The 15,329-nt window shown below is 40.0% G+C and overlaps 1 protein-coding gene and 1 pseudogene across 2 annotated transcripts in view; one reads left to right on the forward strand and one right to left on the reverse strand.

The window, feature by feature from the left end:
* SLC7A9 (solute carrier family 7 member 9) overlaps positions 1-15,329 on the reverse strand; it is a 37,216-nt gene that overhangs the window by 9,910 nt on the left and 11,977 nt on the right. The window contains exons 10-11 of the mRNA XM_082607207.1: positions 1,664-1,760; positions 520-669 (exon numbers count right to left, since the gene is read on the reverse strand). Coding sequence (XP_082463333.1) covers positions 520-669; positions 1,664-1,760 — 247 coding nt within the window. The remainder of the gene's footprint in view (positions 1-519; positions 670-1,663; positions 1,761-15,329) is intronic.
* On the forward strand, positions 10,525-13,080 carry LOC309795129 (NF-kappa-B-repressing factor-like; annotated as a pseudogene). The gene is made up of 2 exons: positions 10,525-11,766; positions 11,988-13,080. The product of its transcript is annotated as an NF-kappa-B-repressing factor-like (transcript).

Below are 15,329 nucleotides of genomic sequence, written 5' to 3' on the forward strand. Positions count from 1 at the left end.
TGTTATCATAAGAATAAATAGCACAGGTTTTTTCAAAAAACAAAAAACAAACCAAAAAATCCTGTAACATAAGCAAAATAAAATACATTCTTCTTCCTCGTTGGTATATGGACCCAAACCAGCCATGGAGGGAGGTGGGAAGGAGCCCAAAACAGACTGCAAACACGGACCGTTAGTGGTTGCATGCATAGGAATGGGTCTGGGCCAGAATCAGAACTCCCCATCGGTCGACAGAAAGTGTATTCATGAGGGGTCCTGGAACTATCAGACCTGGACATCTCACTTTGGTTAGAGAGACAGGTCACAGGTATTGTTGATAACTTTAATAAATTATGAGATGGCTGACTGGATCATAATCTATACTATGAAATGAAGAGCAAACTCCACTCTAAAGTTTGATGTTCAAGAGAAGAGTCAGGTTGAAAATAGAAAGCATGCTCCTAGAAGTTAAAATAGTTACTTCTACCTAGTTCATTTCAGGAAATCAAAGCCACTTGTGACATTTGGGGAACAACTTACCTTGATAGGCCTTTTCAGTTCTTTCCTCGTAAACCTCATCACAACTAGTCCAAAGACCGTCAAGCCATAAAACAGCCATGCAGCAAAACTGAAGTAATTGACTAATGAGTTTATGTCACCAGGGATGATATAAATGATCGCTATGATACCCTAGAAGAAAGAAGAAGGAAGTCTTAGGTCATTAGTACATGAAAACATTAACCTTATCACTTCACAAAAGATGGAAGAAGCCGTTTTTTTCTGTGGATAAACACTTTAATGTGAAAGAACACTCCTATGTATCCCATTATATTTGGGGTTAAACCAGACTGGTGCTATGACAGCTCTTTGAGGTGTGATGAAAGGACTTGGAAAGTTTGTAGCTCTTTTAAGCAGGGGAGAAACAAAATGTGTATGTATGTTGCACCAGCTTCCTAATTATGAATTTTCCTTCCAGAGAGTTTTCATTGGGGGAAAGGGCCCTGCACCATAAAACCCAGGCTGTCTAGGTCTGGTCTTGACTGCATTAGCTGCACGGTCCTGGACTTGTAATTCCAAGGGCCTTGTAATTCTGGGTCCTTTTTCTCATCTTCAAAGGGAGTAGGTTGACAGAGAATAGGGGCTCCCTCTGGGGGTGGGAGGAAGAATCTGGCCCTGAGGCTGGGGTGTGGATGGTCCAGAGGTGCCCAAAACAGTTGCATACAGCCGAGGACTATCCCTCACTGAGAAATTCCAATCAGAAGATGTCAAACACCTATAATTCACAAGGGTCCCATGACTTCTGAATTATTGGACCGTAATGAGAAGCTGTTGTCATTAGCCACCTTGTAAAATGCCTTACTCTTCCTCATAAGCTAGCGGGTTTTTGTCCAGTTTGTTACCAGGGACTCAGAACATACAAATGTACATGTAAGAAGTGTAGAGGGTACAAGCTCAGAAGATTCAAACAGTGTCCTTCGTGGATAAATTCAGAACAAGGAGCAGAAGTTGGGTAAATTATTTGAATTGTTTTGAACTTTTTTATGTACCTATTTATATAACTGAGGGCTGGGGGAACCTCAGGCACTTGAAAATCACTGAGCTTAGTGATCAAGTTTACTTCATCATCCAAACTGAGGGACCCTCTGCCTTAAGGGGGTGTTTTTGTGGCAGAATTCATACTTACATAAAAGATGATGGCAGGGGCTGGAGTGAGGCGCTTGACGCTAACATAAGAGAGCACTTTAAGCATGTGGCCTTCCCGGCCTGCAACGTAAACAAGTCTGAAAGGGCAGTAATAAGGAAGTCAGTCGATGAGGGCGAAGGCTGCTCACCGAGCAAGTGTGTCCTGAGCATCACTACCCAGGCCACAGAGAAGGGGACTGAGTTATGACCCTGGTGTCTTCAGGTAGGAGTCTAGCCTCTTGAGATGACTACGTTTTGCAGAAGTAAGTGAGATGATTAAATGCATCTTAGAGGAATGCATCCTGGTGCAGTGGGGTCACCTGTGGGGGGTGGGGTGGAGTGGGAGGTTGAGGAGCCCCTTTCAAGGAGGAGGTACCTGATCTGAGTCCTGAAATCTATGCAAGAAACAAATGTAAAAACTAGTCCAGGGCCTGTGGACCTCAGTGCTTGGTGCACCTGACAGAAGCCAACACAGACATGCCTTGCACTTCCTAAATCCAAAGTCTGTATTTTTAAAAAATCAGAAAATCAAGGGTGAGTCAGCAAATGCAAACAAATGGCTGAGCCACCCCGTCCACCCCCAAGAACTTCTGATGATTCAGGAATCTGAAAAGCTATCTTTAAAATGGTAAAGGTTAAGGAAAGGAGAGCTAAACAGAATTCCTAAGGAAACAAAAAGTTACTTTAATTAAAAATTTAATCAACAACAGACAAATACAAGTGAAAAAAGTAAAAGCTAGACTGCATATGAAGCATAGAGAAGTGGAAAATGTAGACATGAAACTAAGAAACCTAGGAAGAAGCTCAAGTATATTGAATGGAGTAAGAAATTCAAAGAAGAGCAGAGAGCCTTTACACAATCAAAAAACACTGAGCCTTCAAACTGAATCCTGTTCTAGACAAAAACATACCCAGATATAAACATTAGAGTGGAAGGGGAAAAAATTTAAGCTACTGAATTTAAAAGATAGCTACAAAATTAGGACAATCAGAACAACAGCCATCGCATGAGAAACACTTTCAAAGTGATGAGGGAAAATTGATTTGACTTTCAGATTAGAATACTACACAGCTAAACTATCATTCAAGACTACTGGCAAAATACATTTGTAGACAATAACTGTGAGACATTTACAGCTCTTCAGTCCTTGTTGGAAACTATTAAAAAATCTACAACCAAAGAGGACACTGAACTGAGAAGGAATTGACTGAAAAAGCAACATTAAGGAAATAGCAGTAAAGCACATTTGGTATGTATGTAAGTATTGGATTTTTTATTTCTGTCATGATGGACTTTTTTTGGAGGGTTGGTTGGGATTATAAACAAGGTGTAGCTGATACACTAGATGATATGAAAGGGAGAGCCCTTGCAAGAGAGGGAAGAGAACTGAGATACTGATAGGCTCTACTAGGTATTCATGTTAAATTTTAAAGGTAATTGCTAAAAGAATAGAAATATAACTTCCATCCACATCAGCGGAAGAAGAAAAAGGAATAAAGGACATTTGATGATTAATAAATCAGGGTAAGATTTTTTAAGCCAAGAAAACACAAAGGAGTATGTTAGAAATTAATCTAGCAGTAATCACATCCAGTGTGATCGGATTCCACTTGCCCAGCTGGAGACTCTCGGGTTGGGTTTGTTGAAAGAGACACAAGCCACAGCCCATGACACTGAAAAGTAGACAATAAAAGGGATGGGACATGTTACCAAAAGTAGCAGCCTGAAAGACAGCTGATTCAGCAATATCAGTATCAGAATTTAAGGCAAAAGAGGGAGTATTCCTACTGAAAAAGAGAACAGTCAGAAGATATAAAAAACAGAAGTCCTTGCAAATATATAGTAAAGGTAGAAAATCAACCATGTACAAAGCTAGTAGGAAGGTTAAAAGACAAAAGTAGTAAAACCATCTATATCCACAATAAGCAGTTAAAGAATACACAAAACAATTAGATGTAAAACATGTCAAAAACAGTAATCGTAAGGGGAGGAATGTACAAATGCAGGGTTGTTAAATGCATTTGAAATTAAGAGATCAGCAACTTAAAACAATCATATATATATATATATATGTATATATATATATATATATATATAGCTATATATAAACTTAACATAAATACAAACCAAAAATCTATACTACATACACACATAAAAAAGAAAAATGAATTAAAACATAACACTAAAGATAGTCATCCAATCACAAGAGATGAGAACAAAAAAGGAACAAAAAAGACCTACAAAACCCCAAAACGAATAACAAAATGGCAGTAAGAACATACATATCAATAATTGCTTTAAATGTATATGGACTAAATGCTCAAATGAAAAGACACAGAATGGCTGAATGGATACAAAAACAAGACCCATATATGTGCTGCCTACAAGAGACTCACTTCAGATCTAAAGATACAGATTGAAAGTGAGTGGATGGAAGAAGGTATTCCATGCAAATGTAAATCAAAACAAAAGCTGCGTAGCAATACTTATATCAGACAAAATAGACTTTAAAATAAAGACTGTTACAAGAGACAAGGACATTACATAACAATCAAGGGATCAATCCAAGAAGATATAACAATGGTAAATAAATGTGCACTCAACATAGGAGCACCTAGATATATAAAGCAAATATTAACATACATAAAAGGAGAAAATGACAGTAACACAATAATAGTAGGGGACTTAAACACCCCACTTACATCAAGGGACGGATCATCCAGACAGAAAATCAATAAGGAAACACTGGCCTTAAATGACACATTAGACCAGATGGACAATATATACAGAACATTCCATCCCGAAACAGCACAATACACATTCTTTTCAGGTGCACATGCAGTGTTCTCCAGGAGCGATCACATGCTAGGCCACAAAACAAGCCTTGGTAAATTTAAGAAAATTTAAATCATAGTGAGCATCTTTTCTGACCACAATGCTATGAGACAAATCAACTACAAGAGAAAAACTGAAAAAAACACAAACATGTGGAGGCTAAACAATATGCTACTAAACAACCAATGGATCACTAAAGAAATCAAAGAGGAAATCGAAAAATACCTGGAGACAAATGAAAATGAAAACACAATGATCCAAAATCTATGGGATGCAGCAAAAGCAGTTATAAGAGGGAAGTTTATACTGCCTACCTCAGGAAATGAGAAGACTCTCAGACAACTTAATTTTACACCTAAAAGGACTAGAGAAAGAACAAATGAAACCCAAAGTTAGTAGAAGGAAAGAAATAATAAATATCAGAGCAGACATAAATGAAATAGAGATTAAAAAAGAAAAATAGAAAAGATCAATGAGGGACTTCCCTGGTGGCACAGTGGTTAAGAATCCACCTGCAAATGCAGGGGACATGGGTTCAAGCCCTGGTCCGGGAAGGTCCCACATGCTGCGAAGCAACTAAGCCCATGCGCCACAACTACTGAGTCTGTGCTCTAGAACCCGCAAACCACAACTACTGAGCCCACATGCCACAGCTACTGAAGCCCGCATGCCTAGAGCCCATGCTCTTCAACAAGAGGAGCCACTATAATGAGAAGCATGTGCACCTCAATGAAGAGTAGCCCCCACGCGCTGCAACTAGAGAAAGCCCATGCACAGCAATGAAGACCCAATGCAGCCAAAAATAAATAAATAAATAAATTTTAAAAAAGGAAAAGATCAGTGAAACTAAGAGCCATTTCTTTAAAAAGATAAACTCAATAAACCTTTAGCCAGATTCATCAAGAAAAAAAGAGGGCCCAAATCACTATCATCATAATTGAAAAAGGAAAAGTTATCAGCGACACCACAGAAATACGAAGGATCATAAGAGATTACTATGAACAAGTATATGCCAATAAAATGGACAACCAAGTACAAATTGACAAATTCCTAGAACTGTACAATCTCCCAAGACTGAATCAGGAAGAAATAGAAAATATGAACAGACCAATTACCAATAATGAAATTGCATCAGTAATTTAGAAAAGTCCAGGACCAAGTGCCTTCACAAGTGAATTCTACCAAACATTTAAAGAAGAGCTAACACCTATCATTCTCAAACAATTCCAAAAAATACAGAGGAGTGCTTCTGAACTCATTCTATGAGGCTAGCATCACCCTGATACCAAAGAGAGACAAAGATCTCACAAAAAAAGAAAATTACAGGCCAATATCACTGATGAACACAGATGCAAAAATCCTCAAAATATAAGCAAACTGAATTCAGCAACACTTTAGAAAGATCATATACCATGATCAAGTGGGATTTATCCCAGGGATGCAAGGATGGTTCAGCATCTGTAAATCAATCAGTGTGATACATCACATTAACAAACTGAAGAATAAAAACTATATTATTATCTCAATAGATGCAGAAAAAGCTTATTATTATCTCAATAGATGCAGAAAAAGCTTTTGACAAAATTCAACAACCACTTATGACAAAAACTCTCCAGAAAGTGAGTAGAGAGAAAACACACCTCAACATAATAAAGGCCATATATGATAAGCCCACAGCTAACATCATACTCAATGGTGAAAAGCTGAAAACATTTCCTCTAAGATCAGGAACAAGACAAGGATGCCCACTCTTGCCACTTTTATTCAACATGTTATTGGAAGTCCAAACGACAGCAGTCAGACAGAAAGAAAGAAAGAGAATGAAAGAAAGGGAATCCAAATTGGAAAGGAAGAAGTAAAACAGTGACTGTCTGCAGACAACATGATACTATACATAGAAAATCCTAAATACACTACAAAATAAAAATAAATACTACTAGAGTTTATCAGTGAATTTGGTAAAGTTACAAGATACAAAGTCAATATACAGAAATCTGTTGCATTTCTATACACTAACAACAAACTATCAGAAAGAGAAATTAAGGAAACAACAGCATTTACAATTGCATTTAAAAAAAAGAATAACACACCTAGAAATAAACTTACCTAAGGAGGTAAAAGACCTATACTCAGAAAACTATGAGACACAGATGAAAGAAATTGAATACAACACTAACAGGTGGAAAGATACACCACGTTCATGGATTGGAATAATTAATATTGTTTAAATGACCATACTACCCAAGGCAAATCTACAGATTCAATGCAATCCCTATCAAAATACCAATGGCATTTTTCACAGAACTAGAACAAATAATTTTTAAATTTGTATGGAAACACAAAAGACCCCAAATAGTCAAAACAATCTTGAGAAAGAAGAACAGAGCTGGAGATACCACACTCTCTGACTTTAGACTATACTACAAAGCTACAGTTATCAAAACAGTATGGTACTGGCACAAAAACAGACACACAGATCAATGGAACAGAATAGAGAGCCAAGAAATAAATCCACATGCTTATGGTTAATTAATCTACAACATAGGAGGCAAGAATATACAATGGAGAAAAGATAGTCTCTTCAATAAGTGGTGCTGGGAAAACTGGACAGCTACATGTAAAAGAATGAAATTAGAACATTTTCTCATACCATATACAAAAATAGACTCAAAATGGATTAAATACCTAAATGTAAAACCAGAAACCACAAAACTCCTAGAAGAAAACATAGGCAGAACACTCTTTGACATAAATTGTAGCAAGATCCTTTTGGATCTGTCCCCTAAGGAAAAGGAAACAAAAGCAAAAATAAACAAATGGGAACTAAATTTAAAAGCTTTTGCACAGCAATGAAACCACTGACAAAACAAAAAGACAACCCACTGAATGGGAGAATATATTTGCAAATGATATGATCAATAAGGGGTTAATATCCAAAATATATAAATAGCTCATACAACTCAACATCATAAAAACAATCTGATTAAAAAATGGGTAGAAGGGCTTCCCTGGTGGCGCAGTGATTGAGAGTCTGCCTGCCGATGCAGGGGACATGGGTTCGTGCCCCAGTCTGGGAAGATCCCACATGCCGCGGAGCGGCTGGGCCCGTGAGCCATGGCCGCTGAGCCTGCACGTCCGGAGCCTGTGCTCCGCAATGGGAGAGGCCACAACAGTGAGAGGCCCGTGTATCACCAAAAAAAAAAAAAAAAAATGGGCAGAAGAACTGAATAGATATTTTTATAAAGAAGACATACAGATGGCCAACAGACATGAAAAGATGTTCAACATCACTAATCATTAGAGAAATGCAAATCAAAACCACAATGAGATATCTATCACCTCGCACCTGTCAGAATGGCTATCATCAAAAAGACCACAACACATGTTGGCAAGGATGTGGAGAAAAGGGAGCCCTAGTACATTGTTGATGGGAATGTAAACTGGTGCAGCCACTGTGGAAAACAGTATGAAGGTTCCTCAAAAAAACTAAAAATAGAGGGACTTCCCTGGTGGTGCAGTGGTTAAGACTCTGTGCTCCCAGTGCAGGGGGCCTGGGTTTGATCCCACATGCACGCTGCAACTAAGGGTTCACGTGCCACAACTAAGGAGCCAGAAAGTCGCAACTAAGGAGCCCATGAGCCGCAACTAAGGAGCCCACGTGCTGCAACTAAGACCTGGTGCAACCAAATAAACAAATAAATAAATTAAATATTGTTAAAAAACTAAAAATAGAATTATCATATGACCCAGCAATTCCACTCCTGGGTATATATCTGAAGAAAACAAAAACACTGAAGAAAACAAAAACACTTAATTCAAAAAGATACATGGATTTCAATGTTCATAGCAGCACTATTTACAATAGCCAAGCTATGGAAGCTACCTAAGTGTCCATAAACAGATGAACAGATAAAGAAAGTATGATATATATACACACACACACACACACACACTTACACACATATATACACAATGGAATACTACTCAGCCATAATAAAGAATGAAATTTTTCTATTTGCAACAATGTGGATATAGCTGGAGGGTAGGTATTATGCTTAGTGAAATAAGTCATACAGAGAAAGACAAATACTGTACGTTGCCACTTATATGTGGAATCTAAAAAATAAAACAAACTAGTGAATTTAACAAAAAAGAAACAGACTCACAAATATAGAGAACAAATTAGTGGTTACCAATGGGGAGAGGAAAGTGGGGAGAGGTTTAAGAGGTACAGACTACAATGTATAAAATAAGCTACAAGGATATACTTACTGTACAGCACAGGGAATATAGCCAATATTTTATAATAACTATAAATGGAGTATAATCTTTAAATATTGTGAATTACTATGTTGTACATCTGGGACTTTTACCCGTGGGACATATAATATTATAAATCAACTATACCTCAATAAATTTTAAAAAAACAGGAGCCCATGAAACATAGGAGGCAAAGCTTAACAAAACCACTATGAGTGCATAAGATTTGAACAGTCAAGGTACAAGCTTAATGATAATATAAAAACCTAGAAGTTAGTAGAATACACATTATTTTCAAGACCATGGGAACACTTATAAAAATGGCAGTAAGCCACAAGGGAAGTCTTAAAACTTCTGAAGAAGTAATATTGTAAAGATCACACTTTCTGAGTACAATACAATAACATCAGAAGTCAGGAATACACAGGCCAAAAAGACTCATTTTTAAAAACTACTTTTTGAACTTTGAAAAGATATAAACATAGTATTAATTCCCAGAACAAGTCAGTGAAACTGGGAGGAAAGGGATTGCTAGGTGGAGGGGAGGCTTAGACTCAAGATGATGCTGTGAATTCACTCTTTAAATTCCGTCAGTTCTCCACAAATCAATATATAAATTCCATGCACTGAAGATGCAAGCACGACTTTTCGGAACTGGACAAAATTACTGTAAGTGCACCTGGAATGCTAAACAGGCAAGGAGAAGTCTGATGTGGGAGCACCAGTCCTACCAGATTTTACATTACTGAAGCTGTGAAACATGTAATAAGTAAGATAATAACACAGGAGAATATTTAGCAGTGAAACAAAGTGAATCAAGTACATTGGAATGATAATGCTGGATTTCAAACCAGTAGGAGAAAGGGTGGACAACAGGTAAATGTTTGGGGAAAAAAGTGAGATTTATGCCTCACATCAAGACGCTTTCTAGATTGATCAAAGAGCTAAAGTAAAATGCCAGAAGAAAACATAGGTGGGCATTCTTGAAAGGAGAGAGGAAGGTCTGTTTATGTGAGATAGAAAACTCAAAAACCAGTAAGCAAAAATCTTAGATTTGACCTCATAAAAATGATATCCAACATAATTCAATATAGCACAAGTCCCTGGCCAACCCTCAAGCTGCACAGGTACATAACTATATAAAATTAACTCAAAATGGATCATATACCTAAATGTAAGAGCTAAACCTAATAAACATTTAAGATAAAACAGAAGAGAAAATCTTTGTGACCTGGCGTTGGGCAAAGGTTCTTAGATATGACAACGAAAGCATGACACATGAAAAAAAAAAAAAAACCTGATAAACTTTGTCAAAGTTAAAAGCTTTGGTGTTCAAAAATATCACTAAGAAAATGAGAATAGCTCACAACCTCGGGGCTGCACGCGGGTAGGTAGACTAGAGGAAGGGGAGCAAAGCGTGCTTGTGTCTTTTTTTTTTTTTTCCTTCCCAGTGCACTGCGTGAGTCTGCGGGTAGCCGGAGGTGCGGAGTGCGGGGCCTGGCTCGGCCTCCCCGGCGCGCGTGTGACTGCGGCGGGTGCCCTCCTCCTGCTCCTCCACGAGTTGGAGGAGTGCAACGGGCGTGCTCCCGGCTTGCCGGGACGCGAGCTCGTGCTCGCCTTTTCAGCGGTCGCCCGTCACGCACACACTCCACTCCCCTGGGAGTTGGTCTTGGCGCCTCGGTGTGCCCCTCCTCACCCGGCCCCCCCCACCGACCCCCGTAGCGAGTCTGCTTCATCCCTGGGGTCCCTGCTTGGGGGCGGAGAAGATGGCTGGCGGACGTCTGCTGTTGGGGGGCGACTTCCTGTCGCCGCCGCCGCTGCCGCCGCCCCTCCCACCGCCCCTGCCCGAGCCAATGCTGGAGCAGTGGCGCTATAGCCACGAAAGTGACCGGCAGTGGGCCCTGTGGCACAGTTTCATCTGTCGGCACCTGTACAACTATCCCGGGGCTGCCCTAGACCAGCTCCTCGCGCTCTCCGCTGCCTGGACCAACCACGTTTTCCTAGGCTGCAGGTACAGCCCACGCTTGATGGAAAAAATTCTCCAGATGGCTGAAGGTATTGATATTGGGGAGATGCCTTCATATGATCTGATGCTGTCCAAACCTTCCAAAGATCAAAAACGTCACCACTCAACATGGGATGGTCAAAATCCTCCTAAAAAGCAAGCTGGTTCCAAATTCCATGTGAGACCTCGTTTTGAGCCTGTACACGTTGTAGCTAGTAGTTCAAAAGATGAAAGACAGGAAGATCCTTACGGCCCTCAAACAAAAGAGGTAAATGAACAAACACATTTTGCCAGCATGCCAGGAGACATCTACCAAGATTATACTCAAGACTCTTTCAGCATACAAGATGAAAATTCTCAGTATTGTGATTCATCAGTATTTATTTTCACAAAAGACCAGCCTGTAACAGCCAACATGTATTTTGATGGTGGGAACCCTGCCCCCAGCAGCACATCACAGCAGGCAAACTGCCAGTCAGCTCCTGAGCCTTCACCATCACAGATATTTCCTGAGTCAGTGGTAGCTGAGAAGCAGTATTTTATTGAAAAATTAACAGCAACTATCTGGAAGAACCTTTCTAATCCAGAGATGACTTCTGGATCTGATAAAATTAATTACACATATATGTTAACTCATTGTATTCAGGCATGTAAGACAAATCCTGAATATATATATGCTTCTTTAAAAGAAACCCCTCCTGCTGACATCCCCAAAAATGAAAAACTTCTAACAGATGGTTATGCTTGTGAAGTTAGATGCCAAAATATCTACTTAACTACAGGTTATGCTGGCAGCAAGAATGGTTCCAGGGATCGAGCTACTGAGCTAGCTGTAAAACTCTTGCAGAAACGTATTGAAGTTAGGGTTGTCTGATGGAAATTCAGGCACACGATTGGAGAGGACCTTGTGGTGTGTCAGACTGGCATGCCTTCATAGGAATTTCCTCCAGCTCTGAAACCACCAGAAGAGCTGGTGGTACTGGCTAAAGATGCTTCTGGGCAGCCGATTTTTTTTTTTTTTTTTTGCGGTACGCGGGCCTCTCACCATTGTGGCCTCTCCCGTTGCGGAGCACAGGCTCTGGACGCGCAGGCTCAGTGGCCATGGCTCACGGGCCCAGCCGCTCTGCAGCATGTGGGATCTTCCCGGACCGGGGCACGAACCTGTGTCCCCTGCATCGGCAGGCAGACTCTCAACCACTGCGCCACCAGGGAAGCCCTGGGCAGCCGATTTTTAATGCTTCTGCCAAACACTGGACCAATGTTATCCTTACAGAAAATGCAAATGATGCAATTGGTATCCTTAACAATTCTGCCTCATACAACAAAATGTCTGTTGAATACAAATATGAGATTATGCCAAATTGTACATGGCGTTGTCAAGTGTTTTTGCAAGATCGCTGCTTAGCTGAAGGTTGTGGAACCAAAAAAACACAAGTAAACATGCAGCTGCTGATGAGGCTTTGAAAATCCTTCAAAAAACACAACCCACTTACCCATCTGTCAGAAGTTCACAATGTCAAACAGGCTCTTCACCAGGGGATCTGGGAAGAAGAAAGATATAAAGGATCTCATAGTTTATGAGAATTCTTCAAATCCTGTGTGCACGCTGAACGACACAGCTCAGTTTAATCGAATGACAGTTGAATATGTCTATGAAAGAATGATGGGACTCCGATGGAAATGCAAGGTGATTCTAGAGAGTGAAGTAATTGCAGAAGCAGTTGAAGTGAAGAAAACTGTCAAATATGAAGCTGCTGGGGAAGCTGTGAAAACCCTCAAAAAGACCCAGCCGACTGTCATTAACAACTTGAAGAAAGGAGCTACTGAAGATGTGATTTCAAGAAATGAAATTCAGCGTCACTCAGCAGAGGAGGCTTACAAACAACAGATCAAAGAAGATAACATTGGAAATCAGCTGCTGAGAAAGATGGGTTGGACGGGTAGTGGTTTAGGTAAATCTGGTGAGGGCATTCGGGAGCCAATCTCTGTCAAAAAGCAGCATAAGCGGGCAGGGCTTGGTCTTGATGTAGAGAGGGTAAATAAAATTGCCAAGAGAGATACTGAACAGATCATCAGAAACTACGCCATCTCGGAGAGCCACACGGATTTAACTTTCTCTACAGAGCTGACTAATGATGAGCGGAAGCAAATACATCAGGCTGCCCAGAAGTATGGTCTTAAGAGTAAGTCTCATGGGGTGGGCCACGATAGGTACCTGGTGGTAGGTAGAAAAAGACGGAAGGAGGATTTACTAGACCAGCTCAAACAGGAAGGCCAAGTGAGGCATTACGAGCTTGTGATGCCTCAAGCAAATTGAGATCTTACTAATTTATTTTGTAAAAGCCTAATGAGGCAGATTTGTGAATTAAAGAAATGCTACATGTTCTGGGTGCAGAGTATATTCATTCTTAACATGTTTCACCTTGTTCATTTCATATAGTGCTTTATTAGCTATTGGAACTTGAAGAATTCTGTCCACTTGTAGTAGCTTAATCCAGCAGATAATATTGTGCAGTTACTGTTTGTGTCTTTGATATTGCTGTGTCCCTCAGATTTTAGTAGTTTGTACAAAGCAAGAACACATATCCAAATTGAATTTCACCCCGAGGAAGAAATTCCCATTTTAAAGGGCATAGCACAGCAATTGGCAAAAATATGTAAAGTTGATATTGACTACAGTAAAACTACAGTCTTAATTCCACACTTAACTGAAAATGTCAGGTCATTTTGTATTATTTTCATCTTTATGTGAAGCCAGTTATAGAATGTTTAATAGTAAATTGTGTTGTACGTGTAAATGTCCTTACCAACTAAATGATGTAAAACTTTCTTAAAGTAATTTTAGTGTTCATTTATTTATAACTTCTACCATGCGGTTTCCAGAATATTGGAAGTGATATATTGTATCTTGTGATATATGAGTGTTAACAAATTCTAGTCTTCATGCTGAGAGAGCACTACTTGAGAGAGCGATTGAAAAGTTCCCAAACTTTGATTCAGTCTGAAGAAAGGAAGCTGGAACTGTCTGTTCTTGGTGCCTTGCAGAGAGACTCGCAGCAACTCTCCGTTATAGCTTTCACATGATTGGGGTGTATAGCACATGCAAGGTGGCCACCGCTGTGGTGGAGCTTGGCAAAAGACTGAAGATACATTGGTGCTTTGATGAAAAGGTTAGTTGGCTGGTCCCTCTCTCAAAAAGCGTATTTAGCCCCCAAAGCCAACTTTGTAACATATTTAAAACTGCTATTTTTGCTTATTTCTGGAATGTAAAAAAAAGTGTATGCTTCCTGAATAAAAAGAAGCCAAAGCTGATCAAAAAAAAAATGAGAATATAAGGAGAAAATACGTGCAAATCAGATACCTGGTAAAAGATGTATCTAGAATATATGATGAACATGTACAACTCAATACGAAGATAAAAGGAAGCCCAATTTTTAAAATGGACAAAAGATTTGAATAGATATTTCACCAGAAGATATACGAATAGCTAATAAGCACACAAAAAGATGCTCAGTATCATTTGTCATTAGGGAAATGCAAATTAAAACCGCAATGACAGGGGTTCCCTGGTGGCGCAGTGGTTAAGAATCTGCCTGCCAATGCAGGGGACATGGGTTTGAGCCCTGGTCCAGGAAGATCCCACATGCCACAGAGCAACTAAGCTCGTGAGCCACAACTACTGAGCCTGCGCTCTAGAGCCTGTGCTCCGCAACAAGAGAAGCCACTGCAGTGAGAAGCCCACGCACTGCAACGATGAGTAGCCCCCACTCACTGCGACTAGAGAAAAGCCCGCACGCAGCAACAAAGACCCAACACAGCCAAAAATTAATTAATTAAAACAAAGAAACACAGTGACATACTAATACCCAGTGGAATAACTTTAAGCAAAAGACAAATACAAGTGTTGGTGAGAATGTGGAGAAACTGGAACTCCCATGCATTGTTTACAGAAATTAAAATGGATCAACCACTTAGAAAACAGTTAAGCAGTTTCTTTAAAAGTTAATCACAAAGTTACTATATGACCCAGCAATTCTATTCCTAGGAATCTACCCCAGAGAAATGAAAACATTTATGCCCACACAAAGACATATACGAACAGGCTCTTTGGTGGGGCTAATGGCAGACTCTGGGAGGGCTCATACCAAGGAGCACTTCCCAGAACTTCTGCTGCCAGTGCCCTTGTCCCTGTGGTGAGCCACAGCCACTCCCCGCCTCTGCAGGAGACCCTCCATCACTAGCAGCAGAGCCAAATGAGATACAAGTAGGAATGCCATCCCTCAGAGTTCCCAGAGACACCCTGGAGCTTCATCCAGACTAATTTCCTTCTGCAGATAGGCCATAGAACTTGCAAAGAAAGCGCGTCCTCCAGGTCTGCACTCAAGGCAACTTTGTTTCTGTAGCATTAAAAGTGTTCTGTTACTGAGAAAATACCCCCAAGCAGAAGATACTTACACATCGCCACGCATGGCACTTGGGGTAGGTCCACTGTGAAGGTACCTGGGTTTTCGGGCATGGATTTGTGCTAGAAAAGCCTTTTCAGAGATCTCTAACATAAGTTATGGG

Source organism: Mesoplodon mirus, assembly GCF_964341445.2.
Source record: "Mesoplodon mirus genome assembly, chromosome: 19".
Lineage (NCBI taxonomy): Eukaryota > Metazoa > Chordata > Mammalia > Artiodactyla > Ziphiidae > Mesoplodon > Mesoplodon mirus.